This window comes from Protomyctophum parallelum (genome assembly GCF_964188405.1).
Source record: "Protomyctophum parallelum genome assembly, chromosome: 11".
Taxonomy (NCBI): domain Eukaryota; kingdom Metazoa; phylum Chordata; class Actinopteri; order Myctophiformes; family Myctophidae; genus Protomyctophum; species Protomyctophum parallelum.
In genome coordinates, this window is record NC_139707.1 from 22,046,562 (window position 1) to 22,062,566 (window position 16,005).

The 16,005-nt window shown below is 38.7% G+C and overlaps 3 protein-coding genes across 3 annotated transcripts in view; 1 reads left to right on the top strand and 2 right to left on the bottom strand.

Moving 5' to 3' along the window:
• Positions 1 to 1,324, top strand: part of slc4a10b (solute carrier family 4 member 10b) — a 40,566-nt gene extending 39,242 nt beyond the window's left edge. The window contains exon 27 of the mRNA XM_083777407.1: positions 1,259 to 1,324. The gene's annotated coding sequence lies outside the window, so the exon portion shown is untranslated. The remainder of the gene's footprint in view (positions 1 to 1,258) is intronic.
• On the bottom strand, positions 1,265 to 2,560 carry gcgb (glucagon b). Its single transcript, XM_083777408.1, has 3 exons — positions 2,444 to 2,560; positions 1,713 to 1,868; positions 1,265 to 1,423 (listed from the first exon to the last, which is right to left on the bottom strand). The coding sequence occupies exons 1-3, from the start codon at positions 2,536 to 2,538 to the stop codon at positions 1,303 to 1,305; spliced, it is 372 nt and encodes a 123-aa protein (XP_083633534.1). The 5' UTR covers positions 2,539 to 2,560; the 3' UTR covers positions 1,265 to 1,302.
• Positions 2,561 to 3,663: 1,103 nt separating this feature from the next.
• On the bottom strand, positions 3,664 to 15,996 carry fap (fibroblast activation protein, alpha). The gene is made up of 26 exons (XM_083776561.1): positions 15,585 to 15,996; positions 15,265 to 15,346; positions 14,669 to 14,758; positions 13,369 to 13,463; positions 12,558 to 12,632; positions 12,316 to 12,368; positions 12,136 to 12,208; positions 11,688 to 11,808; positions 11,444 to 11,598; positions 10,905 to 11,002; positions 10,659 to 10,788; positions 10,486 to 10,524; positions 10,302 to 10,400; positions 10,126 to 10,196; positions 9,984 to 10,037; positions 9,629 to 9,753; positions 9,389 to 9,439; positions 7,280 to 7,378; positions 7,108 to 7,177; positions 6,785 to 6,979; positions 6,599 to 6,653; positions 5,764 to 5,863; positions 5,557 to 5,615; positions 5,327 to 5,399; positions 5,134 to 5,207; positions 3,664 to 4,299 (listed from the first exon to the last, which is right to left on the bottom strand). Exons 1-26 carry the CDS (start codon positions 15,585 to 15,587, stop codon positions 4,198 to 4,200), a joined length of 2,241 nt encoding a protein of 746 aa, XP_083632687.1. The 5' UTR covers positions 15,588 to 15,996; the 3' UTR covers positions 3,664 to 4,197.
• Between the last annotated feature and the right edge of the window lie 9 nt (positions 15,997 to 16,005).

Genomic DNA, 16,005 nt, shown 5'->3' on the forward strand with positions numbered 1-16,005 from the left:
AAATTACTTTCTTAAGACCTAACGCTAATGGATTGAACCATCCAAGTGGTAATATGCCAGTTTAGTTTGATTCATTTGAAAGGACAATAATATCCTGTGTGTGGTGTAGGCTACTGCCAGCCCCGGGTTTTGAGTCACCCATTTTCAAGGTCTTAAGTTGCTATTACATGCTATTACAGCTCATGTGGAAGCACCATGTGGTGTAAGTAAAATGTAGGCAGTGATTTTGCACACCGGTAATTCTCATGTAGTAGGAATTTCAACTACACACCATAGTGTTTTGCAGCATAATATGCTATTTTAAACCCAACCATAAATGCAGCTACTGTATTTGCTGTCTATCCAGTATTCACATGCATGCACAAATAGGTAAAAACATTACTAATGTGTATAGCAAGTGTATAGCATGCAGCGATGAAGGTACTGCATTTATTTTAATTGTTGTATAACTGTTAAATAGCTCTATAGTAATCATTGCTATAGTGTTTCCTCCGTAACAGGTGTTGCCCTGTTTCTCCAGCTCTTTGGTAAGAAAATACATTTTCAGGTCAGGATACCAATTTTATCCAATCAGGGGAGAGGGCGCATACAGCACACTACAGGATACAGGATGAAATTGGAAGGGGAAAAAAGTCATTTGCAGACTAAATTGGGACTCAAACACTATAAAACTGAAGCTGATGAATTATCTTTGTGGGGTTATCTCTCCTGATTGGAAGAAATTGGCATCCCACCTGAAAATGTATTTTCTCTTCACTAAAAGAGATGAAAAGCCAAGGAGACCGGCTTTGCAAACAAAACACTATAGCAATGATTGCTATCAGCATAAGAAAATTAAAATTAAATATATACTTTGTATGAAGAATAAAATCATTTACACAATCCAGTAATGATGTAAGTTGGATTCTTATTCACACAGTGTCGATAGGTGCTGCTACACGATTTAAAGGATTCCATTTTAGTGGACAATACTTCCTTCAGTGAGGACTAACAAAGACCTTATTATTATGAGAGTGGACTTTTAATAGCATGACCAGAGAAAAGGACATGTCATGATTGTGTGTGAGTGTATGGGACCTGAATGGAAACATGGTCTTTCTTCTGTGAAATCCTTTTGGACAGGATGCTTGACTGTACAATGTGTTGTTTGCATTTATATGTTGTCTTATAAAATATTCAATCAAAGTACAGATTGTAAAACATAGAATGGCACAGACTGGGTGTAAAATGATTTGTTTTATTCTTTTGGACGTGTCAGGAAGGAGACAGTGAGTGGCGGTTCATTGTTGAATCTCGTGGATTCTACTCTCGTCTGCCCCGGCCGTTCTTCAGCCAGGACACAAACTCCTTGGCTGCCTGATCCTGCAGGTAAGAGCTGACATCACTGGTGTAGGTGCCATCTGCGTGGCGTCTAGTGGGACCACTGTGAAAGCAGCCGAGACATAGATATATGTTTAAGGTACAATGTTACTCTTTATTCTAGTAACACACAAAAAACAAGAGAAACAAGTTATTAAGCAACGCAACAGTGTTAATGGTGTTACGTTCATAATATTGAAGATGCTTTACAGTGCAGCACAATCCTCATTGTCATTTTTTCTGCTGGAACCTTAGCAGTCCATATTTTTTACTTTAGTTTACTTTAGTTAAATGAACACTGAGGATTTTGTTTTGTAGAAGGCTAAATAAGTCAAAAAATAATGCACACCTACCCGTTTCTTTTTGAGTTTTTAAGCCACTGTACAAAGTCTTGTGCTCGCCTCGTCTCCAGGTATTTACTGTAATCGTTGGAGAACGTTCCTTCTGAATGTCTCTTCATGTTTGACGGGTCTCTGGGATCGCTGAACATAGAGTCATCTGTCAATAGGCTACAAATGAACACACACATGCACGTACGCACGCAAGCACACACACACACACACACACACACACACACACACACACACACACACACACACACACACACACACACACACACACACACACACACACACACACACACACACACACACACACACACACACGCACACACACACACACACACACACACACACACACACAGACACACACCAGTGAATAGGTGAAAGTTTTAATAAGTAACATCCTTTTCACTTTGACTTATGTCCTTTCTCTTTGTTTTATTCTCTCACAGAGACTTCAACCAAATTGTTTTTATTTCTTATGGACAAGCACTTATAATTTATTTCTGTTACATTCTGATTAATTAAACAAATCAGATCATATGAAGTAACTCAGTGCTTGAGTTATCTTTTCACAAAATACTTTCTTACTCTTACTCAAGCAATTATTATATTCTACTTTTACAGTACATCTACTTGATTTTGGGTTAGTAATCATTTTACAGTAAGTAACCTCTGAGAATAAGAGGTTCCAGGTCTACAGTGTGAATGTGAATGGCAGAAAGCTGACTGGAAGGTCTTACCTGGAGTTCTCGTCTGTGTCCTGGTCTGGGACTTGCCAGCTGCTCTGGATGATGATGAGCAGCAAGAGTCCGGCTAAAGAGTGAGCGCTGTTCATTGTCTGGGCTTCTGAAGAACCAACAAACGGAAGAGAGGGCAGGTGACAATCCAGGCATATTAACTGCTTGAACCCCAGCATCCATGTTCTGGGTGAGCCAGGAACACTATCCAAAAATAGCAGATCTACAAGCTCACAACGCATCACGTTGTGTGCGACGTGTTGTGAGCTTTGTATATCGGCTATTTTGGGAGATTTGGTGTAGACAGAAAAAAGAGGTCCAAGTAACAGAGTTTAAAGTGTTTAAATTGTACCCAGATGCGGCTGAACGATGGTGAGGAAAAGGCGTTTGAAGATTCTCACCTGGGGCTCCGTTGTGGTAAAGCTTGCAGGAAAATGGGATGGCAAGGTGCGTATACGGAGATCTTGGTGCGCTTGTCGTCCCTGGCTTAATCATGGTCCCTTCTTGGTCTGGTGAGCCTTATATAGTTGAGCTGGGTGGCAGAATCCCAAGTGGTACCCCCCACCTCCCCCTTCCACTCTACATATCATCTGTTACTCTCAATCCATTAGTCAGCTTCCACCTCAGTCCACTTCATGCATTTGACTTTGTTAAAAAAAGGTCTGAAAGGTAAAAGCTGTTACTTGAGGTGACAAAATCAAACATGACCTCTACCCTGACAAATAAATCCAAGTGATTTGCTTGCTTTGCTTGACGGTTACTGTCTTCAGATTAACAGTCTCTCAGAGATAGAACATTTACTAGCTTGCACTTACCCAGTTACCTCTATTCACAATGTACTTGAAATTGGAAGATAATACTACATTTAAAGAAATTAAGAAAACAACTTTTCTTCTCTCTAGGAGTGTCCTTACTTTATTTAAAACTCCAAATGACCACTTATATGTAGCCATGTATAATTACACTATAATTCATTATAAGTTATTATGCATTATAAAAGTATTATCTATGAGAATTATATGCTGCATGCCATGAGGTAATAATATGATTATTTATTAACCACTCTCAATGCAACACATTCTATACTTGTAGATCTCCTATTTTACCTATTTTGACAAGAATAGTGACGCTAGTGTTCACTGTTATCATATGGTTACTCCATACATTGCCACTAGTCTGCACTAGTACTGTATGTTTATGCAGTAAATAAGAGACAATTTCATTTGCATAAAAAAACAATTTATTTTACTTGTAAAACACAACACCTTTTTGTGTTTATAGACACTTCTTTGTCTGTAAACGTTTTAATTATACATATATTTCCTTATACTGTAGTTTAATTTGACCACAATTGATATCCTCTAACATCTAATTCAGTGCCATATAATTTCACAAACAGTATGCTCAAACTATTTCACACAGGCCATGTTCACTTAAAATGTTTACAGACATAAATGTATGCAATGGTGTTGAATATATATACATACATACATACATACATACATACGCACGCACGCACGCACACACACACACACACACACACACACAGACACACACATTTGATCGAACATTCCACATAAAGTACAAATGTTCACTTACAGACTAGTACAATCAATTTGAATATTCATAACCTCTACAAAAAATGTACAGACTGAAGTCTAATGGACCCCTGCACTCAAAAAGATATATAAAAAAAGAACAAAACTAGTATAGAGGCAGTGCACAGTACGGTATAAATGCTATCGCTGTCTTCACATCTACTTGGGATTGACGAGGCATTTCTGTAGGAAGTGACTCATGTGGGTGTAGACGTGCTTTAAGGCTGATCCCCCAAGACCATGGTCCTTGTCAGCATACCACTGCAATGAGCCAAACATTTCTTTAGATTAGAGATTCTTACAAAATACTGTACAGTACCTCACCCCTATACATTTAACCATGTTTTCTCTCACTGATTAACTGATAAACTGATTCACTGATTCTGAAAAGATTTGATTTGGGGCCTTTATTTATAGGACAGTAACAGGAAACGGGGAGAGAGATGTGGACTGACATGCAGCAAAGGATTCGAACCTGCGACACGCTGTCAGGCTGCATTTTCAGCCTAGGTGCCCAGACCGCTATGCCAGCAGCAGCCCGGGCCAATGTCATCTTATCTTATCTCTTAATGACTAGAGCGTCGCAGTCCCGTCCCCTTTCATGACGACGACAGTCGCCATTCTTTTTTCCCATAGACATTTCAAAAAGTATTTATTTAAAGACCTCGGACAAAGCCAACTCTTGTTGTGACAAATCATGACAATAAACACAATATTTTGTGCCGATCAAGTAATTAGGGAAAAAACTGCCTTTTGTTTCTTCTTTCTAATTATTTGATCGGCCCAAAACGTTGTGTTTTCTCACAACAAGAGCTGGCTTTGTCAGAGGGTTAAATGTCTTTAAATAAATACTTTTTGAAACATCTATGGGAAAAATGAATGAGGAATTCTCTTCCAGGCCTGTCGTCGGGGACTGCGACGCTCTATACCTGAAGTGACCTTTAAAAGGTAATCGATATTACACAGTGCACTGAGTGTGGAGTATTATGCACAGTAGATTCATTGCTGGAAGAGTGCTGTTTTGTCCATTTCACTGTTTTTCCAATCAACACCTTCAAGGCCAATATGAGTGCATCTCGCTGAGCCAATATTTACCATTGCCTCAAAGTCCACTTGCTGCTCAACCAGAGCTTTAGAGATTTGTGCTGCTTGCTGGAAATGCACATTGTCTACAGGAAATAAAGTGTTTTTCGATGATGTGGTTAGAACATGAAAGCTCATCCATTTGTCAAAATGTTAATGTTTCCAGGAACTAGGAAGGACTAGTACATCCACTATTTCAACATACCATCAGCAGTTCCATGAATCAACAGATAATCCACTGACTTGAAATTCTTTGCTCTGCTCGTCACTGTGGAGTTCTGTTGAATGAAAAATGACAAAGAAAAATGTAGCTGTGTTTCTAAAATAAACATTTAGTTTGTTATAAAATGGTTACTTTGACAGACTGAAATAACATTTTATGACATTTTACCATGTTATTTGTGATCAAGTACAGTGTTTCTCGTCGTTCTCTACCTTGTAAGCATCGGAATTCTCTGTGGGCGTACTCATGTATCGTTCGGTATAAACTGCATCTGCAAAAGAAAATACAGTTTGTCTTTTTTTTTTTACAATGATAACAGGACAATGAGCAAAAAGTAGTTCAACAGTTGAATTAAACCACATGTTGAGAATCACTGGGTTTTTAAGCATTTATACTGTAGATGGTGACTTCCCACCTACCATAGTACTCCCACTTGGATACTGGAGCTACTGCTATCCCACACTTAAAAAGTCCAGTTCCTGCTCCCAAGGCCATGGACGCAACATAGCCACCATATGACTGGAAATCATATGATTCAATCAATTCATGCTTTAATCAACATCGTTAAACAAGTTGACAACAGAGTATTGTCGCTGTCAGGCAATTTGGGCTCCATTTTCGTCACCGCTAAACCCCTTATCCCTAAACTTCTTTGCCTTTTTTTACTATTTTGCTAAACATTTTAGAATAGTTGAAATGGCCAGTCTACAAGCTCAAAGCGTGTCAATGTAGATTAGCTAGTTGAACTATTCAAAAATGTTTTTCAAAATAGTAAAAAAAGGCAAAGAAGTTTAGGGATAAGGGGTTTAGCGGTGACGAAAATGGAGCCCTTTGTGTTTTTTAATAAATGAATACCCTATTATACTTCATTGTATGACAGTGTCGCACAAAGGTAGTGCGAATAGCTGTTCTACAACCTCACAATGTGTTGCTGGCTTGTGCACCTACTATTCTATAAATAGTACTGAGGTATGTTTTTTAACAATTTAAAAAGGTTTTATAATTGATATGGCCAAAATAGGGACACCAACTTAGTTATGAAAAAATTTAGTCAAGTCTGTCTGTGGCTTTTATACATTTAATGAGCTCATAATTAAGTCTGCACACTAAATGTTTATTGGACAAAATTTCCTGAAAAGTCATATTTTGGAGATAAAAGGTTTCTGCCAACAGCGACAATATATATTGAGGCTAAGTAATACAGACCGCAATTGGACAGTATTGTGAGTATTCAACAGTGAGTATTCAACTTACCCAGCCCCATATAGCTATTCTGTTTTGGTCTATAAAACCCATATCGATGAATTTCCTAGTGGTGAAACAACACAGGAATATAATGAAATTACTGTAATAAACCTTTGTGACAACAACTATGCTTCCATCCTCTCTAATGTCTTATGACAAACAGGTGTTTGACATGGACGTTCAAATGCCTGTTACCTCACAGCTGTTATTTGATCCTCCACTTCGTACGTGCCAAGGCGCTGGTAGATAGAGTGCATGATCTTGTCACCTTGGTAACCGCTCCCTCTACCGTCAAAACTGGCAACAATGATGCCCTCTGTACTGGAGAGGTAGGAACCCCAATTCAGCCTATAACGAAAGTCCACCCTCTGACTACAAGGACCACCATACCTACACATGATGAAAGCAGTGCGTTATCCAGAATGCATGGTCAATGAATGGTCAATTGAATTGAATTGTGACATGGTGTTGAGAAGTGACTAAAATGGTGTCTCTCAATATTATAAAGGTTTACTTACACATCAATCAGAAGGGGGTACTTTTTAGTTTTTTTGAAATTCGGAGGCAACATCATCTGATACCAAAGGTCTGTTGGGATGCAGGATAGGAATTGTTGAACAACAACCAGTTGGATATTTCCAGTAACTTAAAATTCATCTTGATTCAAACAGTAAAAAACAATTGTCTCACCGAAACCTGCAATCCTTAAGGTTCCGCGTTGCATAGTTGGCATATGAAACTGACTCAGAAAACCTTCCAGCTCTTTGTTGTCTTGGAGAACTGTGAGATCTGAAATGTTAAACAAAAACACCTACAGTAAGTTACCTTGTATTTTATAATGGCTGAGAGGCGTGCTGAGACACAACGCACTGCGGAGTGTCTCCAACCCTCTCAGATATTATAAAATACAAGGTACCCATGGACCTCGTATGGCTTATTGCTTTTCTTAAGCGGTTACAAACAATTGGCAATACAATATTAAACTCATACTAATTCCTAATGGAGAAAGTAGTTACAATAAATGTTCAACCTCCAGAGGGGTTGCGACCCGGCCACAGGTTGAGAATCCCTGGATTAAATAATGTAATTATGGTAGAAGCTGTTATAGCATAAAGTATATCAATAAAATGTAAAAGAAAAAAGGAGGGGAAAAGAAGAAAAGAGAAAAAAGACTGATCTATATGAGATAGCACAGCAAGAAATTGAGTAGATTAGTGTTTCTCTACCGAGAAGTTTTGGTTGGAGCTGGAAGCAATATGTATTTATGAGGTGTCAGTGTCATGTCGGTACCATGTTTAGTATCATGGTCAGTGTCACGGGACTAAAGAGGAACAAACAGGCATATACTACTACACAGCTGCTTCCATTTAACAGCAAGCCGGCTTGGAGGACTGTGTGACTGGACATTAGTGTTGCATGTTATTCTTATTTTATTATTTGTACAAACATGAATTATAAAAGGACACAAAGATGGTGCATGGGTTTTAACAGCATTTCTGTTGATTGGGAATTGTGTGGCACCTGGCTCTCCTGCAGTAGGCCTACTGCCTGGTGATCCTCTTGATTGAGTGGGGGAAGGTACCAAGTGCTATAGAGTAGGAGGGTGTCTGTCTTATGTTTCAAGAGCTCTTGTGTTATATGTTCTCTTATGGTAATGATGCGGTGCCTGAAATGTATTTGGAATAGGTTTAGTTAAACTGTATATAATTGTGTAAATCAACTCATGGGCCATGGTTTGCCTTATTTGAGTTAAGTGGTTACCAATTAATTCTGTGTTCTTGGTATGGTCTCACCTAGTATAAAAGGGAGGCTGCAAGATGCCGAGGTTCAGTAGTGGCTTGGGCAACAAGCAGGTAACACCCAGGGAGAGCTACTAGGGGTCCCGTTTGGATAGGGTTAAGTTCTGGGTTTTTGTTTCCTAATTTGCTTTCAAGCTAAGTCTCATCTGTCTTTTTGTGAGTTTAGTCTTCAGTGTGTTTTTGTTTGTTAGGCCTTCCACTGTAAATACTACTCTAATAAAACTCTATTGCTGGATTCTGTCACTTTTTGGAGCCTTGGCCACTCGGCCAACTTTGCAGTCAGTATCATGGTAAGTATCATGGTTAGTTTCATGGTCAGTATCCTGTCAGAATCATGTTCAGTATCATGTTTAGTTGGGGGGCGAAAAGGGACCTGGATATTGGATAGCCAGGGACACTGCACTGCACATGGACTGTAAAAAATATGGACAAAGCGTTCCCCGGGTCTAACATGAACGTAAAATGAAGCCTGTCAGTCCTTGAATTGTAAGTCGCCATCTTTCTAGATCCGTTTGGGCCCAGCTGGCCCATTGGCTGGCCCAGACAACGAGGCGGGACTTCCCCCCCTTCTTCTTCGTTGGTTTTTATTTTGACTCGAGTGGGTGGGGGATCCCGTTCATAGACTGTAACGGTAGCCACGCCCCTTATTTTTTTTTATAAATGGGACCATCATTTTCCAAAAAGAATATTATGACATTAGAAATTAGACTTTAAACTAGTGACTGGAAGCAAAAAGTATTCATGACCATGTTTATTAAGGTAATACAGTCTAGGTGAAGTTGGGCCAAAATACATGGACTTCTATGGGGCTATGTTTTTTTTTGGGCCCAATGACAGCGCCACAACAGGCCATTATATGAACTTTCAGGAAATCCCGATTTCCTTGTGGCTTCACAAAATATCTGTCTGACTGCTCCCCTGGCACTGCACTGCCCCAAAAAAGGTTAAGAAACACTTAGTAAATGATGTTTAATATGAAATGAAGGTCACATATGTGTACCTGCACCTGATCCTCTGTTGTCACGGATGGTAAAAAGGGGCATTCCAGGTCCTATTGAGAACAGAAACCGAGAATACGCAAACAGTTGATCACAGATTAATGTATCTAGGCAGTGAGCAAAGAGACAAGTTTGGACAGGGGAGTTATCACTCATTGCCCACCACACAGCTCTGCTTGTAGGCCTACACTGGCCATGGATGATTCAGTGTTTATGAGATCTTTACTGGAGGGGTAACTTACCATAGCAGTCCATTCGGTAGTAGGAGGCATCATAGCTGAAATAAGCTGTGTAGAACTGACACCTGTCCTCATGCAGGTCACAGGTAAGGCACTGAGGGGTCGAAGGGATGTTTCCAATCATAACCCTGATGAGCAAACAAACAGCATGTCTTGTCAGTGTTTCTCATCACTAGGAAAATTCAGACCTGTCTAAAGTGAGTGGTGCTGGTGGTACTGTACTGTACTGTTCTTTGTTGTACTGTACTGTACTGTACTTGCACGGCAACACGTTGTGAGCTTGTAGAATGTAGATCTGAGAATACTGTGTGTGTGTTACCCTACATACCTTGACATCACACAGATATGGTTTCCTTACTTGTAAAGGTGTCTCTGTCCTGGTATTCCTTGGTACTCGTTGCTTACATAATATCTGTGAAGAGGTCAAGATGTCTTTAGAAGATATTAGTGTGACGTGTAACAAATAGGATTTGATACAATCACTGCATCTGTGTACTTACATGGAGTCTTCGGTTAGTTTAGATATGTAGATGACTTCCCATTTGCCTGAGGTGATGGGCATCGCTGTACCCTTTAAAAAAAACAGACCCTCTGTGTAATAATAATGTATACAAATACCTGAAATTATGATACAAGCTACAGTATTTCTTGTTTGAGGCTGCTTGTAAATACTCACATCCTTCACATAATGAATGTGTTTGTAGCCATGTGTGTCACTCATAACCTTGTAGAAGCTGAATTTATCCTCCGCAAAGAAAAGGGGCAGTGGAACGTACTGAAAACAAATACATTTTACGGATAACAAACGGGAACAATCTTGTACTTTAATAATGTCCATGTCCTATTGTAGTAGAACTTACATGGCCGACCCAGCCCGTCTTGCTTGTCTGCTCAAATTTCTGTAACAAATAAATTAATTTGTGTTGACACTCATTTCCATTCCATCTACAGTATTGAGAATATTTTGGTTTCTAAAAACGTTCATCTCAGTTCAAATTATCTCTGCCTGAGGAACATCAGAAGTGACAAGTACCTGCTTTTCTGTCCAGCTGTTGCCGGCAAAGTCATACATCTGTACAATCACATAATTCTGTTTCCTTGTGAGCCACTGCACAGTGAGGCGCTGGTCTGTCACCCAGGTCACTGAGCACAAATAATAATCACTGAGGAGAAAAAACAACAAAACAACAGAAAGCGACATATCAGTGACTTATTTTTGTGTGTTCACTGGAGTATAATGTAAGTAAATGATGCCAGATAAATAAAACAATATACAGACCCAGCAGTAATGGACTTTGGTGCAAACACCTGTGTGCGTTGTGACGGGTTTGTTGTATCAACGACCAAGAGTTTCACCGTAGGAATAGTTGATCCAGCCTAGATCACACATAGTTTTATTTTAAAAACTAATCAAAAACATATCTATGTATTCTATACTTTTATACAGATTAGGCTTTAAGGAATTCATATTGTAAAACATACAAAAAACATCACTTTGAAATTTATATACAAGTGATTTTTGCCCATTGCTCTCTGTTCAATTATATTAGCCTCAGAATAGTGGTTAAAAGATACCCTGTGAAGAACTAAACAATACATACATTTCAGGTCAATCAAAGATTGAATTATGTGGCACAGGTAATAAATTAACAAACGGACACACAATATTTCATGTGAATCCCGAGTAAAATAAAGTAAAATAATGCACAGCACAATCCTGTGTAATTTAAGATACATGTTTGCATTTGATTTCAAGTTATGGCTGATATACTGTACAGTACAATATTCTATGGATGAGACTTAAATAAGTGAAAGCACCTTTGGGTATGGAACAGCCTCGGTTGTAGGATACTGCCCTGAACCATACAAGGAGTACTCCACAGTATGGACGTCTGTATCATTGAACTCTGCATAAGCCAAGAACGTCCCATTTGTTGACCACCATATTGCCTCAGATGATGCGAACACCTCCTCTGAAATTGGTTGAAGAAAAAAATACATTTTCTGAACCAATCCTTGGAATGGTCCCCTATGTATAGCATTAAAGGAGGATGTTACTCACCCTCATATACCCAGTCAGGGATGCCATTTTGAATTTGATTTTGTTTTCCATTGTGGGTCAGTTGTATGGGTTCAGCAGTAACACTGGTTTTCAAATAAATGTTGAAATTCCAAATGTAAGCCTAGAAAAGATATTCCAGTTACGGACTGAATTTGATTATTTTTTTCACAATTGTTACATTAATTTTATATATTATTAAAATATGTATCCACTTTGCTACCATAGTATACACTATATAACTACAGTAGTGTATATTACCAGATTATAGGGAATGTTCTTTCTTTTGTGTCTTGTAATGCGATGTTATCAATTAAATTGTAACCTATTTGAATGTTTCAGTACCTGCATGTAATTGTTGCAACTGCTAAGAGTATCAAAGCCCTACTAGTAATGGTTCAGTACCAAAAGGCTAGATATGTTTGAAGAGATTATAAAGAATTTCACTCACAAATTTGCTTCCTGTTGAGGCCCATGAAAAGTACTGTACAACTTCTGGAATGTTCAAAGGCGTAACAAATGTTCTAGGATAAAAAAAATAATTGGAAATGCGTCATGCCCATATCCATAATAGCCTACCAAACAAGAGTATCAACTTATCAGAGAGTACATCTTTTAAAGGCCTACTCACGAACGTTCCAGATCATAGATGGTGTAAGATGCTGTGTACGAATGTCTCCATTTCTGTTAGATTGCCACCAAATATTGTAATTCAGAAGTTCTATGCAATAATTGTACAAGATGTTATTTTGCTTTTATATTTAATCAGATCAGAACTAATATAACATATACAGTTCATCCAATATGAAAACTTTCACTAATGTGAAAATCGGTATACTGGAATATGTTGAGTGGCTTTTTGGTCTGTCTCACCTTTGTGTAGTTGCTTTCTAAGCAGGCATACTTTTGATCATCTGAAAGGATATAGTCTGTGGCGTCCACTTGGTCCTAATGCAAACATTCATAAAATAACAGTAGCATACAGTTGTTTACCTGATTGTGCTTAAAGGACCACTTCACCACTTTTCAACCTATCTTCATATAATAGGTCCTCACTAATAATAATGAAAAAATGGCACGATTTTTTTCTACTCAGTCTGTCTCACATAGGAGGGCTGTGGGCAATTTAGAAACCGTCTTCCAGTGACATCATCATTAGGCCGATTTGTTTTTTAAACAAGATTTTTTTACAAAAATATTTCGATTTTCATTATCGTGAGAACGATGGCTTCCATTTTCGCATTGCAACTTTTCAGGACTAGAAAGCCTGCACTTTCTATTCGCTTGTATTCCCCATTGATGATGTCACTGGAAGACGGTTTCTGAACTGCCCACAGCCCTCCTATGTGAGACAGACTGAGTAGAAAAATATTGCACCATTTTTTTCATGATTATTAGTGAGGAACAGTTATATGAAGATAGGTTGAAAAGTGGTGAAGTGGTCCTTTAACAAGATGCAACATTTAGGGACCATCCCAAGAGCGGAGCAATAAGCAGTTAAGTCCATAATTTATTCTGACCACTCCCCGAAAAGGCATATCTGTCCTGACCCCTTATCTAAAATGTATACATTATGGATAATGACTATGGACTTAGATGGTTCTTCGTAGATGGTTCTGCTTGATTAAATGTAATGTAAACGTGAGTGTTCGTGACTATAATGTTTATTTGAAAAATATCTTACAAATGTAGTGTTGCTCAAAAATAAGGCCTCCTCCTTAGTTTCAACATTGTAGCGGATTAAGGATCCTTCTTCATTTTTATGCAGGTATTCATTATCTGTGGAGACAAAGACCAATAGTTAAATCATCGTTCAGGTTTTTGTCATCCAGGAGGAAGACAGCGGTTTAATATGGCTGGCAGTATAATATGGCCTGACAGACAGCCCTGTCTGTCACAGGCTGTCATGGTAACATTGTAATGCTACCTTGTTAACACAGTGACAGGAGTATCAGACTCCTCTCGAAAAGCACGTACTGTGTGACAGTATCATGGTCACCATCATGTTAGAACTTGATGAAGCCCTACATGGGCAAAACCTGGTTCATTTTTTTTAAGACGGTAGAGCAGTTCACTGTTTGCAGACATTCCTTTTTTCTTAACAGCATCATGTCAGTATCATTTGTTGCATGTTTGAGCCTGGCGATAGGTTTGCAATGTGACATGATACTAACCATGATACTGACCACAATACTGACATGACCTTGCCCATGATATTGACCATGATACTGAAATGATACCCAGCTGCACAGGAAATGGAGTGCTGAGGGCGCTTCAGCACCCCCCCCCCTCCCCCTGTGTGTGTGTGTGTGTGTGTGTGTGTGTGTGTGTGTGTTGTCGGGAAGAAACATGTTAACTCCAAATTGTTCATTTTTCAGGAAATGAAAATTATACATTTTTCAGGAAATTAAGAAAACCTTATATTTTAAAAACAAAGCAATACTGCCTCATCAAAGTTGGTGTTGTGAGTTTATATATGGTCTGACAATTACTTGCATGACAGGGGAAGAGGTGGTGGAGTTAGTTGCTTTAGCAGACAGTTTGAGGGTCCAATGGAGTTAAGAGGTTTTGTCCAAAGTGTTTTTGAAACAACACACAGACATAAAGGGTGTTCAATAGCACTGATTTATGCAGCAAAATAAAATCAAAAACCTCAAATTGAGTTAGGAGGTTTCCTCCCAACAGCAACGAATATTACAATAATGTGTTTAACTTTGGGGAATATGAAATAGATGTTGAAAAAGCTATATATAGATTGAAGTAATTAAAGCAGGTCATGTTTGCATTGTTTGGAATTATAACAAATCAATAATACTGTAGGCCTACAGTATTTTTCGATATTAACCTTCGGGCTGCATTAAGTGAAGGTGAGGGCCGCATGTCGTCCCCAGGCCGCCAGTTGCCCATATATGGCCTATATCATAGGCTATATTAGAAATGTTTGAGAACCACTAGACAGATAATTGATTCGATTGAGAATTTACCTGATATCCATCGCAAGTTGTAGGCTCTCCACCTAATGGTGTAGTTGAAATAATCTGTAAGGTTGAAAGACCTTTTGTCTGCAGCACCAGCTCCTGAAATATAAACATAATGCAGCATGTGTTGTTTTACTTCATACCACTTTTCACAAGCATAGTTAGGTTTATTATTATATCTATTTTTAATCCTTTCAAATTTAGAAAAAGTGCAAATAGAATAGACCATGATGAGATAATGCTGTCCCCCATATAATCACATGGTGGCGCCACTTGAATAATCTACCTATTGAAGTTTATCGTAACATACTGAAATGCATCTAGATTAAAATAATAAAAAATAATTTTCTTCTTTATTACTTCTTTATTTCTACTTATAGGTTAGGTTAGCTATTGATAAAACATGAAAAGTGGCCTATATCATGCCTAGGCTAGATATAAAGACATTTAGACTTGCAAACTCAACAAAGTAGGTAGCCTAATTGTACCTACAGGAAAATAGCCTATAAACGACGGATTAATCAAACTCCATCCAAAATAACACATGGTGTCCTCCTATTAAAAGTGCGAAGATTAAAACAAATAATTAGTGTAAAACTTACTGTTGAGATGAACTGCTATTGGAACAGCTATTAACGTGATGACGACAGCCACCCCGACCACCCCCCAAAGCACCTTGCCGCCCTGTGAAAGGTGAGGGGGACACATCAATATAGCCTAAGATAATTAGACCGGACCAGCCCAGACACAGTGGCCATTAGACTATAGGCTATGAATTAAAGTTCCTTTCCAAATTGCATTTAGCATATTGCAAGGTATACGTTTTCTTTTCTCCCCCCTCCCCCCATTACATAACTTATTTGTGGTTTTAGTTATAACATTATAACTTAACACATTTCGGACTGTTAGTTTGATTACTGACCATAATTCTTATGAAGTGACCGACATTCAACGTCGATGGATGTGAAGGTCGCAGTCTTTTAAAATCCTTTACGATCGCTGACGGTAGTTGTAATCTTGAGCAAACAGCCTAATTTACATAGCCTACTCGTATATACTATAAATCTATAACTAAATTATGCAAATTTAAGAGCCATCAATCTGGATCAAACTGAACTCCAAGTTGAAACGGACTTCTCACGAGTCACGACATGATTGCAAAATGCAAGATGCATGCAGGAACTGAACTTCTTTATACCAGTCCGAGATGCGTGCCTCCTCGGAGTTGAGTCAGCCGCCCGCATGCAACTTTCCAGGGAGCTGAACTTGCTATGATTTAGGAAGTGGCTTTCCCCACTGGCAACCTATACAGTAGGCTAAAGTCCGAGGAATGCCTATGGACC

Bases quoted from the DNA above. Each gene is read 5' to 3' on its own strand.
- gcgb (XM_083777408.1), bottom strand. From the start codon at position 2,538: ATGAACAGCGCTCACTCTTTAGCCGGACTCTTGCTGCTCATCATCATC. The intron at 1,869-2,443 runs GTAAGACCTTCC...GTTCATTTGTAG, and splicing joins GACACAGACGAGAACTCCAG to CCTATTGACAGATGACTCTA. The intron at 1,424-1,712 runs GTAGGTGTGCAT...CTGCTTTCACAG, and splicing joins AAAAACTCAAAAAGAAACGG to TGGTCCCACTAGACGCCACG.
- fap (XM_083776561.1), bottom strand. The intron at 5,864-6,598 runs GTAAGTTGAATA...TATGATTTCCAG, and splicing joins GAATAGCTATATGGGGCTGG to TCATATGGTGGCTATGTTGC. The intron at 4,300-5,133 runs GTAAATATTGGC...GGCTCATTGCAG, and splicing joins AAGTGGACTTTGAGGCAATG to TGGTATGCTGACAAGGACCA.